Here is a 25,644-nt window from a genome sequence, read left to right on the forward strand (position 1 = left end):
TCTCTGCAAAGCACAAATATTTATTCTCTCGTAAGGTGTAAAGATATTTTTATAAATTAACTTGACAACTATAAATATAACTAATGACAGCACGGTGAACATTACTTACTTGCTACGTAATATTTTTGAAAGAACACAAATAAATAAATAGGTGGATGTACCAAAAACAATAAGTACAAATATAACAGTTAAAATTAAAGACATTTTGATAGCAAAGTATATTATATTTCACATATTGTAATATGAAACTTGTAGTTTGCAAAAACTGCTACAATTAAATGTATACACCTCGTCTTAATTACATACATGTGTTAAAATTCACTTCTCTGTCTAAAATCTTGTGCGCGAGCATAAAAAAATGGCAAGATCAGAATTTAACCAGCTGTGTAAAGCTAATAAATTATCTGTACCTTTCTAAAAGTTACTGATCATGTACTGTATGCCCATATGTGTGTATATATACTTTTTAAGTATATAAATATAAAGGAATTTTATGTCCTCAACTTTAGTAAGGACAAGGTAAAACTTCCCTTGCAAAAATCACTTCCGTATTTGTCCGCACTACCAATGCAATTTAAGTTCTGGCAAGTTAAATATTGAAAGATGAACTTACAAATGTCCTGTTAAGTAACAGCAATGCTTTACTGTAGAAAATTCAAATGGTTGCATTGGCCGATAAACTTTTCCGAACAACCTTGCACACGTACGGTAACCTTGTCCTCTACGATAACTCTTAGCCTTTTCTTAAAATCTATAAAAGTGCATTTGTGCCAAATATTCTTTCTCTCTGTAGCCCTGCTATGGCAGGTATTCACTGCTATCAATAAATATATGATTTTCATTTACAGAATCGAGAGATGCCTCGAAATTCACTTCCGTCAGTTGGCTGGTACCCAGTTTCACAGTCTATTCACTTTAACTCCCTGCAACTAGGTAACGTATAAGTGTTTCTTCACCGACTTGTTAAATTTATATGCAGTACTTGCGATTATTTATCAGCAGTATCATCATTATTTGTGCTTGAATCATTATTATTATTGTTGTTGTTGTTATTGTTTGCCGGGGTGTTCTTGCTTCCATTGTCGTCTACTAATGACTGCCAATGACTACGATTATCTTCTACACCTTCCAGCAGAGTTTTCAGCTCTGGACTCAAGTTTGCAAAGGCCTGGAAAGAGTAAAAAATACCATTTAAAAAAAAAAGGATATCTAACCTGAAATTCATGATACTGTATTTGCAAATTGTTTGAAATTTTAAAACATTGGCAAATGATAAATTTAAGAGTATTAAAGTAAAATTATCCGCTAGAGTTATGTGGTCCTTTGACCGGCCAGACAGTATTACATTGGATCCATCTCTCTGGTTACGGTTCATTTTCGTTTTGCCTACACATACACCGAATAGTCTGGCCTATTCTTTACAGATTCTCCTCTGTCCTTATACACCTGACAACACTGAGATTACCAAACAATTCTTCTTCACCCAAGGGGTTACTACTCTGTAATTGTTCAGTGGCTATTTTGCTCTTGGTAAGGGTAGAAGAGACTCTCTAGCTATGGTAAGCAGCTCTTCAAGGAGAAGGACACTCCAAAATCAAACCATTGTTCAAGAGGTTTGGGTAGTTCCCTAGCCTCTGTACCATGGTCTTCCACTGTCTTGGGTTAGAGTTCTCTTGCTTAAGGGTACCCTCGGGCACATTATTCTATCTTATTTCTCTTCCTCTTGTTTTGTTAAAGTTTTTATAGTTTATTCAGGAAATATTAATTTTAATGTCACTGTTAAAATATTTTATTTTCCCTTCTTTCCTTTCCTCACTGAGCTATTTTCCTAGTTGGAGCCCCTGGGCTTATAGCATACTGCTTTTCCAACTAGGGTTGTAGTTTAGCAAGTAATATTATTTAGTTTTAATGCTGGGATGCCTTTTCAATCCAGCACATTTATTTGTTTAGATAAAAAATACTATGTATTTTTCTTGTGATGAGATACAACACCAGTTTGACTCTGCTTTTTCCTGTCTTGTCCCCTTTTCAACCCTAAAATAACTGATAGTCGAGCGAGGGTTCCACCATTCTCGTCAACCTTTCCATTGCGGTTTTTGCATATCTAGTTATGAATTATTCCTTAGTCTTTAGTCAAGACTAAATAGTTCAAACTAGTTTATCAGCCTCCTTTGACTTTTGCTCTGGTGAGGTGCTTATGGTAACAGTAATCTTGAAGTTACATTTTGTAATTTTATGATGGTAGTTTTCCATAAATATCAATGCTTTCAAATCTGGAGCTTCGTTGTAACTGTGGGACTGTAGTCTTCTACGGTATGAGTTCCCTCTGTAAGATACGCCATAACGTATTTCCAAGAATTTTTTTTGTGTTCTTTGTTAACCATGAGGATTAATTTAGTTTTCCTTATTACGTTCTCCAGGACCAACTCTAAGCGCTGAAAACATAACCTTATATGGGCATAGCGATGGTCTAGGTCCATGATTGGTCGGCTCAGAGGGGCATCTCACGCTAGACAGAGTGACGTCACGGCCCCGGACCTTGGCAGTGCATGGCTGGCCGCTGTGGTGTGAGCATCTCTGTGCTCAGCTTGCTGTGTTGACTGAAGAGGTGAATTAGGATTGTCTCTCCGTGTGTGAAGGACCAATCACACATTTGGCTTGATAACTAATCACTCGCAGGAGATTAAAGGTACCACCTGTGAATGTTCTTTGAACTGAACTTGAAACAGAATTGGCATTGGGAAAAGATGCAAGTCTATTATTTATTGTAATGAACCCTATTGCAATTAATGTAATCCTGTACCATTGCTGTATTTTCTTTATTGACTTAATGTATTATAATGAACCCTATTGCAATTAATGTAATCCTGTACCATTGCTGTATTTTCTTATTGACGAGCTGTTTTTTTTGTTTGCAGCTAAAACCTCGTCCGATATACAAGTTGTACTCTTCAATATATCTAATTATAAAGACGTGAGTTTCAAGACCTACACGCCAATAACTTAGAACTTTAGCCGAGAGATTGAACCCCTCTCCGGTGTTCTACAGTTTTAGATCTTTACACAAAGTGGGTCTCAGATGACTGATTGTAACCTGACTATCAAGAAGTGAATCTTTCTCAGACGTTGACGCCGAGCTGGGAACATCGTCATCATGTCGGAGAGATCATTAAAATCAAGAACGTCATCCAAGAGCGACACAAGCGAGGTCCGCCAAAAGCTGTTAGAAGCGCAAGCTAACTTAGCCAAGGTTCAACTGAAGGCACGCTTAGAAGCGGAAGAACGTGCAGCCAAGAAGAAAGCTAAAGCTGATGAACTCGCTGCTTAGAGAGATGCCGAGGATTGGGCCGCTAGAGGGCTAGCGGATGCTGCATTGCTGTAGGCCGAGCTCGAGGTTCAGAGACAGCAACTTGAATACGAAATTAGATCGGAGGCAGGAGAGTCGCAATGTGGTTCGGAAGTGTCTTCACATGCCGGAAGCGTGAGAGTTCCCAGTGTAAAGGTCATGGAGACTGAACATGAGTCTAGGATCAATCAATGGAGGCTAAGTGTCACCCACCACCACGAGAATGACCCAAGTGCTATGCGGACATTGGACCCTGTAGAACATACAAGAGGACCAGAATGCCATTCTACACCCATGGAAGTCCACTCACGGCCATTGGATCCCACCTCAACTCCTTTCGCACCACGACATGCCACATTTGAACCATCTGTTACTAACCCCTTGTCCAACAACTCTCAAGTGCTTAAGGCACTGGAATGCACTTTTGCTAGCATCAATGAGTTGGCGCGGACAACGCTGTTACCACCTACTAAACTTGAGCGCTTTGGAGGTGACTTCACCAAATTTAATTGGTTCAAGATGTCCTTCAAATGGCACATTGAGAACAATACCTCGGACCCCGAGCGCAGGCTGAACCACTTGTATCATATCCTAGATGGGCCTCAGAGAAACCTGGTTGAGCACTGCTTGCACCTGTCACCGACAATTGGGTACGATGAAGCTTGGAAGCAGCTGAGTGAATTCTACGGCAGAGAAGTCGATGCTACCGAAGCTTTTATTCGTCAGCTTCTTGAATGGAAGGAAATCCCAGCAGGTGATAGCGAAGGTTTAATGAACTACACTTCTTACCTAAAGAAGGTGAAGGCAGCACTGGGTGCAAATTACACTAAAATTGAGCTGCAAGAAACTATGAGGTAAGATGGGTCTCTTAAGTACCTGGAACACGAACACAAGCTTCCAGCCCTGATCACCTTTGTGGAGAGACAGGCACTGGTCGCTAAAGAACTGAAGTACTACGAGTGCGACCGTCGTCCTTCTAAGGGCAAACCTGAGGACACGAGCAAGCCGATTAAAGCTAAAGCCTTGCCTGTTCACCACAGCTCTCCTTCCAACAATGGGATATATTGCGTATACTGCAAGAAAAATAAGCACGGAATTCAGTCGTGCCACCAATTCCAAAGCCTCAAGCCTGTGAAGAAGAATCTACGTGTGGCAAGTGCGGCTTGGGGACGCATCACACGCTCTTGCACTATGTGAAGAAAACCCCTCCAAGGGACAGTGCAAACTCCAAGAGAGCAACTGTGTCCAAGACATCTGACAAGCCTAAAGCGGAGGCCGGGACGACTAGCAATGCATCACCTGATAGAACTAACACCGAAACCGCTCCAGAGGCTGGGACTCCTGCGACGACGGGGCACGTACATGCCATGTCCACTGACCGACGACCTGATGGTCGTACAATGTTGAAGCTTATCCCAGTCATGGTGAACGGAACGTGCACTACGGTCGGCTTCATAGATGGAGGAGCCGCACCCACGCTAGCCGCAAGGAGCATCATAGATCGGCTAGGTGTAACGGGAAGGCCTTGCAACCAGACCATGGTGACAGAGGCCGGTACTTTCGCCTGCAAGGAAGTGGTCCAACTCACCCTTGGTAACATCAACGGAGGTGAGGAGGAAAAACGAGTAAAAGAAGTCTCTGTTACTGACAAAATTAATGTGTCGACGGACTACATAATGCCTTCGGACTGGCTGAAGAGATGGCCACACATGGCAGACGTAGAGCTGCAAAGCTTGCCAACTGACCACGAACAGGTCGAGCTAGTGATCGGGTTAGACACGACCCTGAATAGAGTCATTCTGGAGCAACGCCACGGCACTGCCAATGAGCCATCCGCCTACCTAACCAAGCTTGGTTGGGTGGCTTTCGGTCCTACTGGAGACCGGTCTGCATTGGAGGTCTCACCCGTGCATCATGTTCATCGAAAATTTGAACCTCAAGACTTGACAGAGCTACTGCAGAGTCATTTTAATAGAGATTTCTTCGAAAAGGAATCCCTCTCCAGATTGGAAGATTCCCTAGAGGATAAGAGATTCTTGGCCACCTTGAATCACACGACACAGCATTGACATGGAAAGTACATGGCCAAGCTGCCATTCAAGGACTCTACTCCTCTACCTGATAATATGAATATGGCAATTCGACGAGCCTGAAGCTTGAAAAGAAGACTAGACAACGACGAAGCTTACAAAACATCCTACGTAGCTCAGATGGAGAAATATACTGATAAGGGCTACGCCGAAAGGGTTCCTGTAAGTCAGCTAGACAGGAAGAACGGGCGCGTATGGCTTATGCCGCATCACTCTGTCAGGCATCCTGTCAAACATAAAGACCGAGTGGTCTTCGATCTGAAGGCAAGGCACCGAGGAACATCTCTCAACGAACATCTGATGCAAGGCCCCGACCTCACCAATAGCCTGACGGGTGTTCTCCTGCGTTTTAGAGAGGGTCAACATGCCATCACAGCAGACGTGCAGGAGATGTTCCATCAGGTGAAGGTACCTGAAGAGGACAGAGACTGCCTGAGGTACCTCTGGTGGCCAGAAGGTGTCACCAGCAAAGAACTGCAAGTCTTCAGAATGACGTCCCACGTTTTTGGCGCAAGATCATCGCCGAGCGTCGTTAACTTCTGCTTACGCAAAACGGCCCTGGACTTCGGAAGCACGTATAACGAAGAAGCTTCTAACTCTATACGTCGCAACTTCTACGTCGACAACCTCCTCAAGGCGATGGATGATGAGGAAGAATGCATTAAACTGACAAGAGATCTGATCAACCTGTGCAGGGATGGAGGTTTCAGTCTTAACCAATGGACCTCCAGCAGCAAGCACATTCTAGCTGCGATCCCCAGAGAAGAACGAGACGACTCTGTGGCTGTCCCAGACTTGAATAAAGATGAGCTGCCAACTGAACGAGCCCTGGGGATCCATTGGAATATGAGCATAGACGTGTTCACGTTCAGAATCGTCCTTAAAGACAAGCCTTTCAACCGACGTGGTGTGCTCTCTGTTGTTGCATCGATCTATGACCCCTTGGGCTACTTATCCCCAGTCACTTTGATCGCGAAGATCCTGTTGCAAGAAATGTGCCAAAGGAAGCTCTTGTGGGATGAGGCGATGTCTGCTGATGAACTTGTTCGATGGAAGACCTGGCTTGCGCAGTTGCCACAACTGAAAGAGTTCCAACTGCGAAGGTCCTTCATACTACCAGACTTCGGAGATGTTGACACCCTTCAGCTGCACCACTTTGCAGACGCAAGTCAGACAGGCTATGGTGTAGTCTCTTACTTGCGTGTAGTTGGTGTCAACGGAAAGATTCATTGCACTCTCGTCATAGGACGGGCGAGAGTCGCCCCTCTGAAAAGGACCACCATCCCTCGTCTTGAGCTGACGGCGGCTGCTATCGCTGCACAGATGGACTCAAAGCTGAAGACTGAGCTCGATCTGAAACTGGCCCCGTCAGTCTTCTAGACTGATAGCACGTCAGTACTGAAATATCTCAGAAATCCGACTGCGAGGTATCAGACCTTCGGGGACAATAGGGTCAATCTCATTAGGGATACATCCGACATTATGGCTTGGAGATACTGAACATCAATACTACTGCGAACCCAGCAGACCTCGCGTCATGTGGCCTCTCCGTCGCTGACTTCCTCCAATCATCTTTGTGGTTTTCAGGACCAGATTTTCTCAAGATGGATGAAACACACTGGCCAACCATGCCCGAAGATGTTGTCAGAGGAGAGCTTGATCCAGACGCCGAAGTGAAGACTTCTCTCGTCTTCGATATAACGAAGAAAGAACCAACGTTCATTGAATCAATAGCGACAAGATTCTCCTCCTGATTGAAGTTTGTCAGGACCGTCGCGTGGATGACAAGATTTATCCGCCACATGCAGAAGGCTCGCCCATACAGCGGCGACTCACTCTCGAGTGCGGAGCTGCGTACCGCGGAGAATTTGATCTGGAGACTGACCCAAAGCCAAGAGTATGAAGAAGAGTTAAGCACCCTCTCGAAGAAGGGAAGATTGCTGAAGAGGTCTAGTAAATTAATCAAGCTGAGACCATTTCTCAAGGATGGATTGCTCCACGTTGGTGGTCGATTGCAGAAATCAACACTGGAAGATACGGCCAAGCATCCGATCATCCTACCCAGCAGTTCTCTGGCGGTCAAGCTTATGGTGAGAGCCACGCACGAGCCACGCACGAATCCAGCGGCCATTGTGGCCAGAACCACCTGATGACCCAGTTGAGGACAAACTACTGGATCGTCCGCGGAAATGCGATCGTCAAGACTGTCATTCGAGAATGCTTGGTCTGTCGCAGACTAAGTCGTCGTCCTTTAGTTCAGGTGATGGCTGAACTGCCATCCGACCGGCTTTGTCCAGATGAACCCCCCTTTACTAACACTGGGTCGGACTGCTTCGGACCATTCTTAGTGAAGCAAGGAAGGTCCACAGTGAAGCGTTGGGGCGCTATCTTTACATGCCTTACCTCGCGAGCAGTCCACCTGGAAGTGATCGATACAATGGAACAAGACTCCTTCGTCAACGACATCAGGCGTTTCGTCGCTCGCAGGGGGCCTATCAAGAGAATGTGGTCCGACAACGGGACCAACATTGTGGCCACGGAACGAGCGCTAAGAGAAGCTCTCCAGCGCTTCAACGAAGGAGAAATCAGAGACACACTCTCGATCCGAGGCATAGAGTGGAACTTTCATCCACCACATGCCTCACACTTCGGCGGAGTGTGGGAGCGTCTGATCAGGTCCGTCCGAAGAGCCCTCACAGCGGCCTGTCTCCAACAAGTCATGACTGATGAAACGCTTCGCACTCTGTTCTGCGAAGTGGAGGCTGTTGTTAATAGCCGACCTCTGACGAAGATCAACGACGACCCGAACTGCCCTGCCCCTCTCAAGCCTAACATGATCTTAACTTTGAAAGGGTCACCCGATCCCTTCACAACCACATGCAAGAAGGACATGTATGTGAAGAGGCGATGGAGACAGGCACAGTTCCTCGCCGACGAATTCTGGCGCAGGTGGATACAGGAGTATCTCCCCCTGCTTCAGGAGCGCCAGTCCCAAAGCGTGACATCAACGTCGGTGACGTCGTTGCGGCTGGCCTCTAGGGAAAGTCATGGAGGTCATGGAAAGTCATGGAGGTCATTCGGAGCGCTGACGGTCGCGTACGTCATGCTTTGATCAAGACTGAGAACGGCGAGTTCAGAAGGCCTGTGCAGAAACTGTGCCTTCTCTTGGAAAATGATAAAGGCGATGATATAAAGTGATGTACTGTATATGAGGTGTGATGAGCGTACGCCGAGCGCTGCTCGCTGCATTTTGTAAATTTTGAATTTTATTATTTGAGTTGAAAATATAGCAAGGTCATTTGAATGAAGTAACCCAAGTGATGCCGTATCTATGGAAATATTTAGCCCATGACCAAATAGGGGGCAGTGTAAGATACGCCATAACGTATTTCCAAGAATTTTTTTTGTGTTCTTTGTTAACCATGAGGATTAATTTAGTTTTCCTTATTACGTTCTCCAGGACCAACTCTAAGCGCTGAAAACATAACCTTATATGGGCATAGCGATGGTCTAGCTCCATGATTGGTCGGCTCAGAGGGGCATCTCACGCTAGACAGAGTGACGTCACGGCCCCGGACCTTGGCAGTGCATGGCTGTACGCTGTGGTGTGAGCATCTCTGTGCTCAGCTTGCTGTGTTGACTGAAGAGGTGATTTAGGATTGTCTCTCCGTGTGTGAAGGACCAATCACACATTTGGCTTGATAACTAATCAGGCCTCGGCAATCTGGCGGAACGTGTTGGCAGGCCTCGGCACTCTGGCGGAACCTGTTGGCAGGCCTCGGCACTCTGGCGGAACCTGTTGGCAGGCCTCGGCACTCTGGCGGAACCTGTTGGCAGGCCTCGGCACTCTGGCGGAACCTGTTGGCAGGCCTCGGCACTCTGGCGGAACGTGTTGGCAGGCCTCGGCACTCTGGCGGAACGTGTTGGCAGGCCTCGGCACTCTGGCGGAACGTGTTGGCAGGCGTCGGCACTCTGGCGGAACGTGTTGGCAGGCGTCGGCACTCTGGCGGAACGTGTTGGCAAGGGTCGGCAATCTGGCGGAACGTGTTGGCAGGCGTCGGCAATCTGGAGAAACGTGTTGGCAGGCATCGGCAATCTGGAGAAACGTGTTGGCAGGCGTCGGCAATCTGGAGAAACGTGTTGGCAGGCATCGGCAATCTGGAGAAACGTGTTGGCAGGCGTCGGCACTCTGGCAGAAAGTGTTGGTAGGCATCGGCGATTCAATCTGACAGAATGTGTTGGCAGGTGTCGGGAATCTGGTGGAATGTGTTGGCAGGCATTGCCACGCCGGCAGAAAGTGTTGGCAGACATTAATAATCTGAAGATTCTGGAAATATTGACAGATATTATTGCCATTCCCGTATTATAGACTTTTGAAATTGTAAACTTCTGGAAATTTTGGCAGTTATTTGCAGTTAAGTTAGATGTTGTCATTTAGAAATGTTGGCAGATGTCAGCATGAATAGTGTGATCTCATTTCAAGCTGCTATCATTAATCATTGTTTAATTTTGTGAAATCCCTTCATACGTTTAAACCAACAACTGAATTGTGGCAGCAGAATCCGTGAGCGTTTTACTCGATAGTAATTAACCCTTTTCCAGTGTAGTTAAATCCTTCCATATTAATGTTATCAGCTGTATAAACTTTTCAATCAAACGATGCAAAGTCTGTCGACAGCCATTGCTCTCTTCTAGAATTATCTGATCTCTTACTTCTCTTCATCCTATTATCAAATTTGAATTTTGGATTTTGTGAAGTTCTTTGTCTCTCATCTTCTAATTTTAACTCTTATATTCCAGCATGATGTAGTACTAAGCGTGTTCTCTCCAAGGAACTCCAACGCATTGTCCAGTGTGTTAAGGAATGAGGAGAGGAACTTATTAATTCTTCTGGATTTACAAAGAATACTAGACGAAGACAGATGACAACCGGTACTTCTGTAATAAAGACCTTCAAGATGTTGCCACTCAAGAATCATAGAGGGCAAAGTCTAGGACCAAGCAGATTAGAAGAAATTGTCAAGAGCGAAGCCAAAAGCTTTGAATTCCTATTCATCCAACTGTGGCCGACAATATGTCTTTCTTTTTGAAAGGTGTACAAAAGTTTATCCAGCAATAAATTTTAGGTAAGAAAGTAAAAAAGTAGAGAGGTCTGAATGAACATAAAAATATCCAATCAAAACATTTCTTCCATGAGTAATTGTTAAAGATCCCTAAAGACTCAAGTTTCACTTCTAATATCTGTATTGCAAGTAATATTTACTAATTCTTACTTTTAGTTTAAATATTTTAAATGATCTAATTTAAAATAAAAATATAAATGTACAATAAAGTTTTCCTTCTTACCTCATAGACAGGTAAACATATGGAATCGATAAAACCAACTTGCATCGAAGGCAATTTATCTTTCTTTTCTCGGTTCATCATGTCCTGCAAAAAATTTTTTTTATTAATGATATAGGAATTAGAAAAAATTTTTAACTGATTTTTTTATGCACTAATATATAGAAAAATGTATCTGCTTTAGGTTCATAAATATATACATACTATTGGAGTAATTTTTAGTTCTTGTTTTTCAATATCGCCCTGTTCAAAGAACTCTCCCGCTACGAGTTCGGCAACCTGTAAAACAATAAATACAATTAACAAAGATAGTATAAAAGAGCATGCTGGATTTTTTTTCATAAAGATTATAGTAATTTAAACTGTACTTTTCAATAAATTACAGTCTCCATAGCTGACATATCTCTTGAATAAGAATTACCTAACAATACTCGGTAACTAACAATAAGCATTTTAACTATAAAGGTATTTTAACCCTTTTACCCCCAAAGGACGTACTGGTACGTTTCACAAAAGCCATCCCTTTACCCCCATGGACGTACCGGTACGTCCTTGCAAAAAAAATGCTATAAAAATTTGTTTTTCATATTTTTTGATAATTATTTTGAGAAAATTCAGGCATTTTCCAAGAGAATGACACCAACCTGACCTCTCTATGACAAAAATTAAGGCTGTTAGAGCAATTTAAAAAATATATACTGCAAAATGTGCTGGGAAAAAAATAACCCCCTGGGGGTTAAGGGTTGGAAATTTCCAAATAGCCTGGGGGTTAAGAGTTAACTATAAAGGTATTTTAAAGGAAACTTTACAATATTTCTCCTCAAATTGCCTATCAAATCTTTAAAATTTTTCAAATACACAAATGTTTCAAATATACAGTGATTATCATATATTTCTATCAAAACACAGTTCTGTACAGCATATTATACACTATAACAATCAAAATTATCGATTAGGAGCACCAATTAACCCTTTTACCCCCAAAGGACGTACTGGTACGTTTCACCAAAGCCATCCCTTTACCCCCATGGACGTACCAGTACGTCCTTGCAAAAAAATGCTATAAAAATTAGTTTTTCATATTTTTTGATAATTTTTTGAGAAAATTCAGGCATTTTCCAAGAGAATGACACCAACCTGACCTCTCTATGCCAAAAATTAAGGCTGTTAGAGCAATTTAAAAAATATATACTACAAAATGTGCTGGGAAAAAAATAACCCCCTGGGGGTTAAGGGTTGGAAAGTTCCAAATACCCCGGGGGTAAAAGGGTTAAGTAAACTTGTTGCTCGTACCTGCTTTTGAATTGGCCAAGGTTTGGTGATGGCAGCAACATCGCAGATAGTCATCATCATCCCTCTTAATTGCTCTCTCTGTTCCTCTTTTTGGAAATCATTTTGTTTTGAATTGATCAAATTGAAGAAACTACCACGCTTTCTGAAGGGTGTAAGAAGAAAGATATTAATTGGTTTTATTTTCATTTTGCCATTTTACTCGTACAGCATTTTTTTATAATTAGTAATAATGGAATATTTGAATTTTTTAATGCTTACATTTTACAGTTTCCTCTGAATGCTATTTTCATGTTTCAAATTATATATTTTTGGGGTTCTTTTTGTCTTCTTTGAAAGTTTACTTAAACATAAGCAGAGCCAGAAAGGTCTGTTCTTTAAATGATAAATTCTTTCATTAGCTCTAGTTACTTCCCTTGAAATGATTACATTCACAACTGGAAATATAAAACTGCTAAAAAAAGTCAAGAATGTATATTTGATTATTAAGTTTTAAAAACATTCCAATGACTATCATAAAAACCATTAAAAATAGAAGTTGTAAATCAACCGACGTTAAATTTCCAAGCAATTACTCTTAACTTTAATATATTATGTACAATACTCTGTCTCTTTGTTGCTGTCTCACAGGATTTTTTATACAGGAGAGGGGGTTCCCAGCCCCCTTGTCCCCTGGTTAGGCTGGAGGAACGTAGAGAGTAGAGGTCCCCCCCCCCCTTTTTTTTTTTTGTTTCTTGTTGATGTCGGCTACCCCCCAAAATTGGGGGAAGTGCCTTTGGTATATTTATGTATGTATGTACAATACTCTGATCAGAGAAATCAGAACTAATCAAAAGTGTTGGGAAAAAAATGCTAAAAAAATATGAGGTTGCAGATTGTGAGATCAAAGACTGATAACATTAAGTGATATAATGAACAGAATAAAGAAACAATAAGTTTTAGCAGCAGAATATCGATACGTAAATAAGTCGGTAGGATGATCGATTGATTTAAAGTTTTCTGACATCTAAGGTCACTGAAACTGATATCATTTACTATATTTAAAGAAAAGAATATTCAACTCAAACCATAAAAGCAAAGATGTCATTATAAAAGTTATTAAAGTTGGTAGGAGGAACCACTACTGTATAGGAAGGTAAAAAAGATTCCTGGAAATGGCATATACTTCATAATGAAATAGATCTGTTTGTAATGCAGAGAAAGAGCATAAGATTGAAAAGAATAGAACAAGCTCATTAAATATACATTACAAAAGTAATATCTGAATTGAAATAGATTGTGAAGCTAGAGTTTACGTTAAATATAGCAATAACAAAATACACCAGGGTTGAAAAATCCATTGGGGTACCTACCTGAAATACACAGCCAAATCGGTGGCCAAGATGGCATCTTCTAAAACGTTTATAACTCTGGAATATTCATCGGGAGTGCAATTACTCAATATCTGATTACCCGCAGAATTGAGGATCATCACGCACTGATCAAAATGGTGATGTTCCATGGTGGAGGTGGTGTAGAGCTGGGCGAGGGGCGACGATGCTCTGAAAAGGGGTTTCCGTTTAACTCTACTTTTACAATTACAAAAAAATGAGGAGATTTACCAGCAATTATTACAAAAAATGAGGAGATTTACCAGCAATTATTACAAAAAATGAGGAGATTTACCAGCTCTATGAGTCAAGATTAACTCTTGCAGAGCTGGCGATATCTTAAGTACTTACAGAACTGAATAAATATTGTAATCTTTATATAGATTAACACTGTACTGAATAAATGTAATGTCTGATAAATAGACACAACCAAAACTTGAGCTATTCTAAAATCTAAACTGAAGAAGATATAACTTAATGATACTTTATACATTGCCTCAAAGCTGTTCTACATAGTCTACAGCAGTGGTTCTCAAACTATGGGTCGCAACCCAAAGTTGGGTCGCGAGATCAATTTTGATGGGTCGCAGGGACACAGGAACATTATCATGCTTTCAGTGTTTCAGTGTATTTCAGTTGCTTAATTGAATTATTCTTCTTTAACCACAAATTACTTTAGTTATGTATGTTCATCTTCCCCTCACCTCCCTCCTCCTGGGCCCCATGTAATGGTGTCTCTGACAGGAAAGACTCCTGTATCAAACGCGTATGTTGGACTGGCATTGCATGTTTTCTTTCTCTTCACTTTACTCTGGGTCGCGAAGGAATGAAATGTTTCAAATAGGGTCGCTCATGAAAAAGTTTGAGAACCACTGGTCTACAGAAACAAGAATATATCTTTTACAGAAATTAAAAAAAAAATGTTCTAGCCTACACTGCAATGTGAGAAAATGCTAAATTTTTGCAATTGATCATAACACTATTTATGAAGCTCACAATATTAACAAATATTAAGGTATTCCATCTGGCTTACTTGATCTGGAAAGAATTGTTTGTTCCACGATGGTCTAAATCATGGCACAAACATGCTACTAACAGGGCTAAGCACTCCAATTCGCCCAAAATTTTCCACCATTGTGTTGTCTGCAACATGAAAACATAAGATTTGAGACTACAGAAATGTAAATTCATGAAATTTTTTATATTCTGTATTCATTTACTCTGACAAAATTGATATTATACATCTACATAACCATACTAAATTAAATTTTGGATAAAATCAGAGACTACAGGTTGAGTTTTGTAAAGGTGCACAGAAACTGTAATAGGAACTGACATTATGCATCTACATAACTTTAATTTCAGATAAAATCCAAGACTACAGGCTGAGTTTAGTAAAAGTTCTCAGAATCTGTACTTACTGTGATTATGGCAAACATCATCTGCGCTACGTTGAAAGCATGGCGCCAATTGTGGTACGTAACGTTGCGGTAGTTTTTCTTGACGCTAAGTAACCATCTACACAAAACGTCGTACTCTATGTGGAACCTTCCGATGAGGTCCAAATCTAAGAACATTCTCAAGCACGCCTGGGGAAACAAGCAAGAGCTGTGAACACAGATGCATTTGGAGTTAATCACATTCACTTAAATATTTAGTATTAATATACTTATCTTTGTTGCTGTCTCACATGATGTAAATACAGGAGAGGGGGTTCCCAGCCCCCTCGTCCCGTCCCTTTTAGTCGCCTCTTACGACACGCAGGAATAACGTTGGCGCTACTCTTAATTTTTATATGCCACCGCGGCCACAGGGGGAACGTAGAGAGTAGAGGTCCCCTTTTTTGTTTTGTTTCATTGTTGATGTCGGCTACCCCCCAAAATTGGGGGAAGTGCCTTGGTATATGTATGTAATATACTTATCAAATTTCATCAATAGTATTGTAGTAATCAAATTGCATTACAAGTAATGTAGTATTAATTGCATACTCATATATACTGTATATAACCTCTCATACTGCAGTGTAAAGCATTATAGTAATATATGGTCAAAGGCTTAGTACGATTTGATAAGCAAATTAGTTTTCAATTGGATGAAGGCTTAAATTCCTGCAAAAATTACGAATGCATAGCGGCAATAAATTTCAAGGAAAAAAATACTTTTGGATGTTACTCATTCAATATATAGTTAAGCCCAGAAGGACTTTTCTCCACTGATTATTCATAGATAAGCTCGAAAAGACTTCTCCACTATTATTCGTAGTACAGTAAGTCCAAAAAGACTTCTCCACAGATTACTCAAGACTGAAACGGTTCATTTAATTAACCAAAACTTTCCTTCAACAGTGAAACAGTTCAATTAGTTAAGTAAAACTCTCACTCGGGGATAAAGGAAAAAAGGCCAACAATGACAAATCGGCTGTATTGGCTTAAAAAATGGTCTTCACTATGTATTTGGTGGATTGGCGCATAACACAATAGAATGTGAAACCTTTATGTATATTCATAGACCAAGGCTTAACCCTTTTACCCCCAAAGGACATACTGGTACGTTTCACAAAACTCATCCCTTTACCCCCATGGACGTACCGGTACGTCCTTGCAAAAAAATGCTATAAAAATTTTTTTTTTCATATTTTTGATAATTTTTTGAGAAAATTAAGGCATTTTCCAAGAGAATGAGACCAACCTGACCTCTCTATGACAAAAATTAAGGCTGTTAGAGCAATTTAAAAAAAATATACTGCAAAATGTGCTGGGAAAAAAATAACCCCTTGGGGGTTAAGGGTTGGAAATTTCCAAAGAGCCTGGGGGTAAAAGGCTTAAGGCAGTATGAACAAGGAAAAAATAAGGAACAAGGGTTAATTTCATACCTTGAATAAAAAAAATACTGTATAAAAAATACCAATACAGTTAATTCAAGATTTAGAATAGTACAGTAATTATAAGGGACTTTTTAACTTTTGCACACAATATTTTGTGTGGATCCGCTGTCTTACTAATAGTAAGCTGTAAGTAAAAGTACTACATTTCATATCCTCTACTGTAATTTCAAATTATGCAGTTTCACCTTTATATGCAATGTTGAGTGTTGAGAAAAGCACTATCTGCATATTGGGAGTACTAATTATTATATTCAATGTATTTTATAACTTACAAACAGTAGGAATTTACTTATTTCTATATTTAATGCACTGTACATTACAGTATTAAAATGGACTGATAAAATTTGTATGTTGTCTTGGGAAGTGTCAATACCATTAGATATGGATGTACACAAAGTTCTAAGAAAAGACTCAATTGCAGTCAGCTCAAGTATCTGAAAGCCATACAGCAACAAAAACCCAATGTTTGCGACAATGGCTCATGTCTCTAGAGAAAGAACCATGTGGAAAACTAAGAAATAGCAAGGTATCAGAACAGTGTATAGTAAATTGTTACAAGCACCTCTGGGAAGAAATGGCCACTAGCTGAAAAAAGATGCTGGTAAACGGTTGAAACCAATTCTTAATAGAAGACCAATGGCAGAAGAAACACTGAAATTAAATCCATAGCTTTTATTTTATGTTGCTCTTATGGTAAACTGTATCGATTCTAAACAGTATAAGTTTACTGCAATCAAGACAGTTCATGTGGTCAAAAAAATTTGGATGAAACATTGCCAACAAATTGACGAGTAATTACCAGTACTGTATTAAAAATTAATCCAGATTCTGGAAGACTTCAAATAATGAAAAGTACTTCATATTACAATAGGTTTATGAATTTGGGACATTGCCTAGTGCTGGTGCCTGGAAGGTCTTTCAGCATCCAAGTACAACTAGGAGAAGTCCTGCATTTGCACTATGAAGCATAGTCAAAAGGTTGGACAGAGATAAAAGAAGCTAAAGGATAAAATGTGGATGTAACGAACGGATGAAGAGATGCTGCAAAAGTCCTTATCTAACGCCTAGAGTGAAATGCGAGAGGTTAACTGATGGCACAAGGTTGTCTTGCTAAGTAAATGTCCCTTGTTTAATTTAAACTTTCATTCTGACACTTAACCCTTTTACCCCCAGGCTATTTGGAAATTTCCAACCCTTAACCCCCAGGGGGTTATTTTTTTCTCAGCACATTTTGCAGTATATTTTCTTTAAATTGCTCTAACAGCCTTAATTTTTTTCATAGACAGGTCAGGTTGGTCTCATTCTCTTGGAAAATGCCTGAATTTTCTAAAAGAAATTATCAAAAATATGAAAAAAATATTTTTTATAGCATTTTTTTGCAAGGACGTACCGGTACGTCCATGGGGGTAAAGGGATGGGTTTTGTGAAACGTACCAGTACGTCCTTTGGGGGTAAAAGGGTTAAAGAGGCTTTAAAATATGTATACAAAAGACTTCATTGATCAACAATAAAAATCATCTTTCTTGGTACACTACGGAAGAAGAATTTCTACACCAAGGGTCTGACATTAATGTAGAAAAGGCAGATACCGTTAGCCATTTTTATTAATCATATTAATGAAGTCCGATAACCTGTTGGCGATATGTCTATGAAAGGCTTCAGGTTTTAAGTGATCTGCTTTCCTATAACCAAAAATAATTCACTAATATCTTTTAATTTTTCTAGTCTCAGGAATCCACGTGTCACAAAGATATGATGAGATTTCCTCATGAATTTCTGCAGATTTTAAGGAAAACATTTTCTTTGATGTAAGATACTAAAGAAATATGCATACATACATACATATACCAAGGCACTTCCCCCAATTTTGGGGGGTAGCCGACATCAACAAAGAAACAAAAACAAAAAGGGGACCTCTACTCTCTACATTCCTCCCAGCCTAACAAGGGACTCAACCGAGTTCAGCTGGTACTGCTACGGTGCCACATCCCACCCTCCCCCGTTATCCACCACAGATGAAGCTTCATAATGCTGAATCCCCTACTGCTGCTACCTCCGCGGTCATCTAAGGCATCGGAGGCAGCAGCAGGGCCTACCGGAACTGCTAAATGGCAAATTATATTGCATAAAAAAAAAACAGATGGGCTTATAAAAGAATAACTTATGAAAAACTTATTCCATACTGTACCTTCAAACTTCCTTCATCATCTAGACTAAAGTCATCAAACTTGAAGTCATACAATTTGAGCGCTTGGGCTGAAGGAACCTTTGCTTTCTGAAGAGATGAAAAAGGAAACGGTTATAATTCCTATCCATGATTACATGGAAAGTGTACATTATTATATGTTAAATCCTTAATAAATACTGGAACATAACTTATCGTAATATCAGATATAAACATTGTACAGTAGTCAAACAACATATTCTAAATTTTCTGAACTTGACAGATTCATTTTAATGGTGGCTTTTGCTTTATACTAAATCAAGCTTCCTTTCACGGGCAAAGCTATTAAAAACTGAATGACTAATAAGTAACACAAACTACTATAGGCTAATAATGATAGTAAATAGAACATTTTTCTTTAGACTGAGATTTCTTCAAGGACTGTGTTAAGCTGTACTTCTCAAAAGGCCAGACACCAAAGCATCGTCTGTAATCTTTAATTAGAGATTCTCTAAATATTTAGATATAAATGCAATACTGTACATGACAGCTAGATAATTAGGTTCTACTAATTGTACAACGCAGAGAAGTTTACACTTGATGTACAACTCATATAATACCTCTTCATATAAAATTGGCAGATAAAGTCAGCATTGTTACAATTAATGTGAACAGTATTTATAAATGAAATTTCTAAAACATTTTCTTTTTCTATAATAGTAATATGCATTATCCTTGAAGAAGGATTTTGGATGGCAAGATTCTGTACAGTAATATGATAAAATAAAAATGTGTACTATTGTAAATAATTATGATGAAAAATAAATACAGTATATCAACATTAACTTATGAAGCCAAAAGATGGCAGTATGTTCACTATCATCTTGTCTTCCCAACACTATCCTAATAACAAGATAATTCAAAAAGCACTTTTTTCTTCAAAAAATTCAATCTATGTTGTCCACTTTATTGATTAACACATATCAAAGCAATAATTTGGAAAGGCAATATTGATATCAACAAAAACTAATACTCTTCTTACCATAAGCCTGAATGCATCCTCTCGAGGAGCGGTGGCATGATAACTTAGAACTTCCAGCGTTACTTTTTGTTTTGCCATTGCGATAACAGCTTTTTCATACCTAAAAAGATGGAGAAGATAAATTTTTGGCATCATCCTAGCAACTGATTATTTTGTTAGGAATTTTGCAATACTGTACTGTTTACTACATACATACAGGAAAAAATATCTTTAATGTTATAGTACTGTACTGTTTACTACATACATACAGGAAAAAATATCTTTAATGTTATAGTACTGTACTGTTTACTACTTATATATAGTACTGTACAAGCAAAGAAATATCTTGTATATTACACTACGGTACTGTTTACTACATATATACAGTACAAGCAAAGAAATATCTTTCATATTATAGTACTGTACAGTTTACTACATATATACAGTACAAGCAAAAAATTTCTTTTATATTACTGTACTGTACCGTTTACTACATATATACAGTGCAAGCAAAAAGGTATCTTGTATATTACAGTACTGTACTGTTTACTACATATATACAGTACAGGTAAAAAAATATCTTATATATTACAATACTGTACTGTTTACTACATATATACAGTACAAGCAAAAAAAAAAATTCTTGTATATTACAGTACTGTACTGTTTACTACATATATATAGTACAAGTAAAAAATATCTTATATATTACAATACTGTACTGTTTACTATATATATACAGTACAGGCAAAGAAATATCTTTCATATTATAGTACTGTACTGTTTACTACATATATACACAAAAAAAATCTTGACATCTCCAATTAATACTTACATGTGCGTATTGTGGATACCCATACCACAGAATATCGCAAAAGCTTCTAAGAAATTCTCGTCGTTTTTAGTGAAGGGCAAATTATCAAATTTATTGATTAGTTGCACCACACCGACTATTTTCCCTGCCGTGTTCTTGATGGGCATACATAAGATGGATTTGTGCCGGAAATTTGTGAACTCATCCACCGACTGGTCGAACTTGGAATCTTCATACGCATCCGCAATGCAAATAGTCTGGAATTATGGGTTTACGTTAGTTTCCATGAATGTTTGGAAAACTCCAATGAAAATAATCCCATATATACTTTACAACACTCCAATAAAAATAAAAGAAGTTATTTAACCCTTTTACCCCCAGGCTTAAAAGAAGTTATTTAAAGCCCTTCTGAATATTAACCCTTTTACCCCCAGGCTCTTTGGAAATTTCCAACCCTTAACCACCAGGGGGTTAATTTTTTCCCAGCACATTTTGCAGTATATTTTTTTTGAATTGCTCTAACAGCCTTAATTTTGGACATAGAGAGGTCAGGTTGGTCTCATTCTCTTGGAAAATGGCTGAATTTTCTCAAAAAATTATCAAATAATATGAAAAATAAATTTTTATAGCATTTTTTTGCAAGGAAGTACCGGTACGTCCATGGGGGTAAAGGGATGGCTTTTGTGAAACGTACCAGTATGTCCTTTGGGGGTAAAAGGGTTAATTGTTAGCAAGAACTAACATATTTTATATAACTTTTCAAACACCTACTGTATTTACAATACTGTACTGTAATGCCTTAGGTTATAAAAACTAGTTTGTCTTACTTTGATTTTCACATCATCATTCCCCCAAAAGAGGAGTTTATTTGAATAGCTGTGATATAAATTACTTTTGAAAGCTGTATATAGCATACATTATATACATTATGTGCTTTACTAACCTAAAATGAGACCATGTGCAGTACAAACGACTCTATACTGTACATTGACTAGAAGTTTACTTCAAGTTTATTATATTTTTAAATGTTCACAGCCTACAATTTATGACTAGGACCAGGGAGTAAAGTCAAAATGGAAAATTAGTAAAATACACAAGATCCTATTCTTTGCCATATATTAAAGAATTTCAAATATCTTAATACTTTTCAGCTTATAATTTCAGAGGTTGGCAAGATACTGTTGTAATGGAAGACCTCAACATATACATACTACTCAATTTCTACAGGAATCATGAAATACGGCATTTCCGGATTCAAGTTCTGTACAATTGTCAAGATATTTTGAAATCTTGAATGCCTATCAAGGATTAATCTAAGAAATGGGATGTCTGGTTCTAAAAGCTACAAGGTATCAATAACTTGGAATAACTATCCTCAGCTAAGAGCTGTTGATCAAAGACTTTAGGCTACAGCTGAAAACAAATAAAATTTGACCATAAAAGAAACCTTTTAATGTAAAATCCAGGAACACAAACTGTAGGTTACCCTCAAATCTGCACTCTTTGAATTTAGTGGGAATCCTTGCTTCCCAAAAGATATACAATTTGATCATAAAAGAAATCCTTTATGACACAACCCAGGAGCATAAATAGTGGGCTACCCTCAAATCTGCACTCTTTGAATTTAGTGGGAATCCTTGGTCCCATGTTTATCCAAAGGTGACCCACTGACCTTATGCCTTTACACAATAGATAATACACTTTCAATTTTCTTACCTCTCCAGTCATAGCTACATGCCCAGTAATCCCAATGTTAATGGGGAAACGAGACTCGAAAGGACTCGTGCGACTTTCTGCATCGTCTCCTTCCAGGTCTTTCACCTCCAGGTCAAATACACGCGAAAATGTTCCCTGAGATGCCTCGTGAACGAGGAGGATCTGAGAAGAAGAATTAAGAGGATTAGAATGGGTGAAAGCAATTCCAATTATGGTAAATTGAATATATATGAGTTACAATATAAAGGGAATCATAACTAATAAAAATTTATAACTGCTTAATACAGTATGTAGTAGAGAGTAATTCCATCTGTTTTTGGTTGAATGGTTAAAGTTTACATAGGTAAAAGCTACAAAATATTAAAGCTGTATACAGTTTTGGGCATTGAAATATCTCTCTCCCTCTCAAATATATTAAAGACTTACTTGGACCCTTTCACATTGGAGAAGAGACTGTGTATGGGTCATAATACGATACACCATCTGTTCAATTGTGCTTTGTTCTTCGAAAATAATCCTGGCAAGATCAAGTAGAACCTGGGGGAAATTTGAGAAAAAAATTAATGGTAATAATAATAAACTTTTCAATTACAAGATTAGGAAACTTTTTAACAAGCTAAAAAACGAATGGTCAAGGCATGAAATTTTGAATGGGGATGATAAACATATTAACCTTGAAAGCAGTAGAAGTTTTCATTTAAAAATATCAGAAAAGATTCTAATAGAAACAGAAAATATCTAACAATGAAATATGATAATTTAAAAGATTTTTTTCAGTCTACGTAACGATAACTGAAGTGAGAACCTGAAAATTGTACGAAATAAATTCCGAAATTTGTCCTGAATTTTGAAAGTCTAGTAATTAGCAAAGTGTAATGCAAGAATTCTTAATCATGTAAATTATAAGATATTCCTAATTCAAAATACATACTGTACAAGTGAAATATTAATGGGATAATAACCACGTGTATCTGGAAATTATATGAAGTGGAACTGACAGTTATACTTCAATGAAATTTTAATGCATGTTTAACCAGCAAGAAAATCATCATTAAACATAATATACCTGAGGACTTATTAAAATAGATAATAATTAAGGCATCATATATTCAAAAAATTCATAAATAATAACCTTTAAATGACAAAGCTCTAATTGACATTTATCGCAAATGCACACCTGATAGTGAGGAGTAAATATAGTGTATCTTCAGGGGGGAAAAAGCTCTAAAATGTAGCCTTCAATAAAAAAATACTTAGGATTCTTATACAGTAGGAAAACTATCACTTTTTAAAACTCCAATTCCTATACAGTAGGAAAACTATCACTTTTTAAAACTCCAATTCCTATACAGTAGGAAAACTATCACTTTTTAAAACTCCAATTCCTATACAGTAGGAAAACTATCACTTTTTAAAACTCCAATTCCTATACAGTAGGAAAACTATCACTTTTTAAAACTCCAATTCCTATACAGTAAGAAAACTATCACTTTTTAAAACTCCAATTCCTATACAGTAAGAAAACTATCACTTTTTAAAACTCCAATTCCTATACAGTAAGAAAACTATCACTTTTTAAAACTCCAATTCCTATACAGTAGGAAAACTATCACTTTTTAAAACTCCAATTCCTATACAGTAAGAAAACTATCACTTTCTAAAACTCCAATTCCTATACAGTAGGAAAACTATCACTTTCTAAAACTCCAATTCCTATACAGTAGGAAAACTATCACTTTCTAAAACTCCAATTCCTATACAGTAAGAAAACTATCACTTTCTAAAACTCCAGTTCCTATACAGTAGGAAAACTATCAATTTTTAAAACTCCAATTCCTATACAGTAGGAAAACTATCAATTTTTAAAACTCCATGAATTTAGTTAGGTTTATCATTATTTTCTCATGATTCTATAAACAATGTTAAGTGTCTACTCTACTGTAGAGTTTTGAAATGAGCTATGCAGGAATTGGTTTCACTAAACCACTAAAAAATACTAAAAAATAAAAAAAAAAAACTTAAAATATGAGATCAGTTTTTTCATCCTGGGTTATGTATAGAAGCACTTTTAATGACTTGAAACTTATGCTTAACAGAGTTACATTTTTTTTGCAAACATTTTAATGTTCAATAAGATAATCAAATATGAGATTAAATTTTAAGCTTAATCAGACTATCATGTATGTATGTATATTAAGCTTTAAAACTAATCCATAATTGAACTATGCTTCATAACCAGGCAATCAAATTTACGAACTTTTAAGTCGGCATTATATCAAAATGAAGTGAGGAACTTACCTGATTTCTCTTGACTTCAAGTTGGGATCTTTCATAGAGTTGTGCGTTTCTTAACCCAATGCCACAGAACTGTAGATAAGACTCGAACACCTTCTCGTCGTTGACTGTGAAGGCCTGGCCTTGTTGCTTATTTATCACCTGAAATATATTCAAAGTAAATTAATTAAAAATGCCTTTTTTAAATTTCAAGAAGGGGATTTATCGTTTTATTTGACACAAATATAAGTATATTAATTAAAAATGCCTTTTTTAAATTTCAAGAAGGGGAATTATCGTTTTATTTGACACAAATATAAGTAAATTAATTAAAAATGCTTTTTTGAAATTTTAAGGAAATTTATTTTTTACTTGACAAATAAGTATAAGGAGTATTTGAAATGGACATAGATGTAGTCAGTTGATATAGAAGTTTTTTCTATATACAGTAATCTAAAATGAATGTAAACTTTCAAAATGGTCTTCTGCCCTGTTTGGATAATTTTTAAAGTTTGAATGTTGCCCTGAACATAACTAATAATATCCTTTTTTCATCAAGTTAAAACAGTTATACATCAAAAGAGAATAAAAATATTCTGTTTTATGACTTTGTCTGATATAATAAAGCGTTTGAAAAACTTTTAATTTTGATAATTCTGAAAAAACACATGAACTGGATATGTTGATATAAATATCAGCCTCCCTAGTCCATTGTTATTTTAAATGATATCCCTCTTTGAAAGGCACAAAGTTAAATGAATGGGTATATGCTATTCCAATAAAATTAATGATTTTGAGTGAACATTGGCAACCTATTTTTATTGTCTTTGTGGACTAATAAATTCCCCCTCAAAAATCATGGCAATCTTCAAAAATTGTAATCAAATAATAATAAATAAAAGAAGTACAGAAAACTTATGGATAGGTTAAAATATTAGTGAAATATCTAATGTATAAATAAGCATGATGAAAAATATTAACATTCCTATTCCCACACAATGCGTTGATGATCAAAGCCGTTGTGATGCTAAACAAATCAATGAAATTATTCCAAACCTCTACTGTATTTCCAATTATGAAGTTCCCCCAATTGCAACTCTAAACTGAATGGCCTCCCAGAACCTAACGCTGAGCTACAGCCAAAATCATATAAATCTGCCTCTTTTCAACTTACCTGAGCTACGCCAATGACTTCACCTGCCGTGTCCTTGATTGGCATACAGAGCATAGACCTTGTTTTGTAACCCGTCTTTCCGTCTATGTTAGGGTTGAAGCGATGGTCCTGAAAAAAAATAATATCATTAGTTTCTCATACAAGAGTTAAAATGAATA

The 25,644-nt window shown here is 38.0% G+C and overlaps 1 protein-coding gene and 1 long non-coding RNA gene across 4 annotated transcripts in view; one reads left to right on the forward strand and one right to left on the reverse strand.

Annotated features, from left to right (window-relative positions):
• LOC137637134 (uncharacterized) overlaps positions 1 to 15,030 on the forward strand; it is a 100,637-nt gene extending 85,607 nt beyond the window's left edge. For 2 of the 3 annotated variants that reach the window (XR_011043410.1, XR_011043412.1), the window contains exons 6-7: positions 849 to 933; positions 10,237 to 10,776. This is a non-coding gene — a long non-coding RNA (uncharacterized lncRNA). Of the gene's footprint in view, positions 1 to 848; positions 934 to 10,236; positions 10,777 to 14,804 lie in introns of those variants that run through there. The other variant, XR_011043411.1, reaches the window with a different exon arrangement.
• Pde11 (Phosphodiesterase 11) lies at positions 1 to 25,644 on the reverse strand. The gene is made up of 14 exons (XM_068369412.1): positions 25,487 to 25,644; positions 24,337 to 24,474; positions 22,465 to 22,575; positions 22,039 to 22,200; positions 20,344 to 20,579; positions 19,530 to 19,629; positions 18,512 to 18,598; positions 14,861 to 15,028; positions 14,473 to 14,582; positions 13,422 to 13,610; positions 12,073 to 12,214; positions 10,984 to 11,058; positions 10,783 to 10,866; positions 1 to 1,168 (listed from the first exon to the last, which is right to left on the reverse strand). Exons 1-14 carry the CDS (start codon positions 25,538 to 25,540, stop codon positions 989 to 991), a joined length of 1,836 nt encoding a protein of 611 aa, XP_068225513.1. The 5' UTR covers positions 25,541 to 25,644; the 3' UTR covers positions 1 to 988.

This window comes from Palaemon carinicauda, unplaced genomic scaffold (assembly GCF_036898095.1).
Source record: "Palaemon carinicauda isolate YSFRI2023 unplaced genomic scaffold, ASM3689809v2 scaffold545, whole genome shotgun sequence".
NCBI lineage: Eukaryota > Metazoa > Arthropoda > Malacostraca > Decapoda > Palaemonidae > Palaemon > Palaemon carinicauda.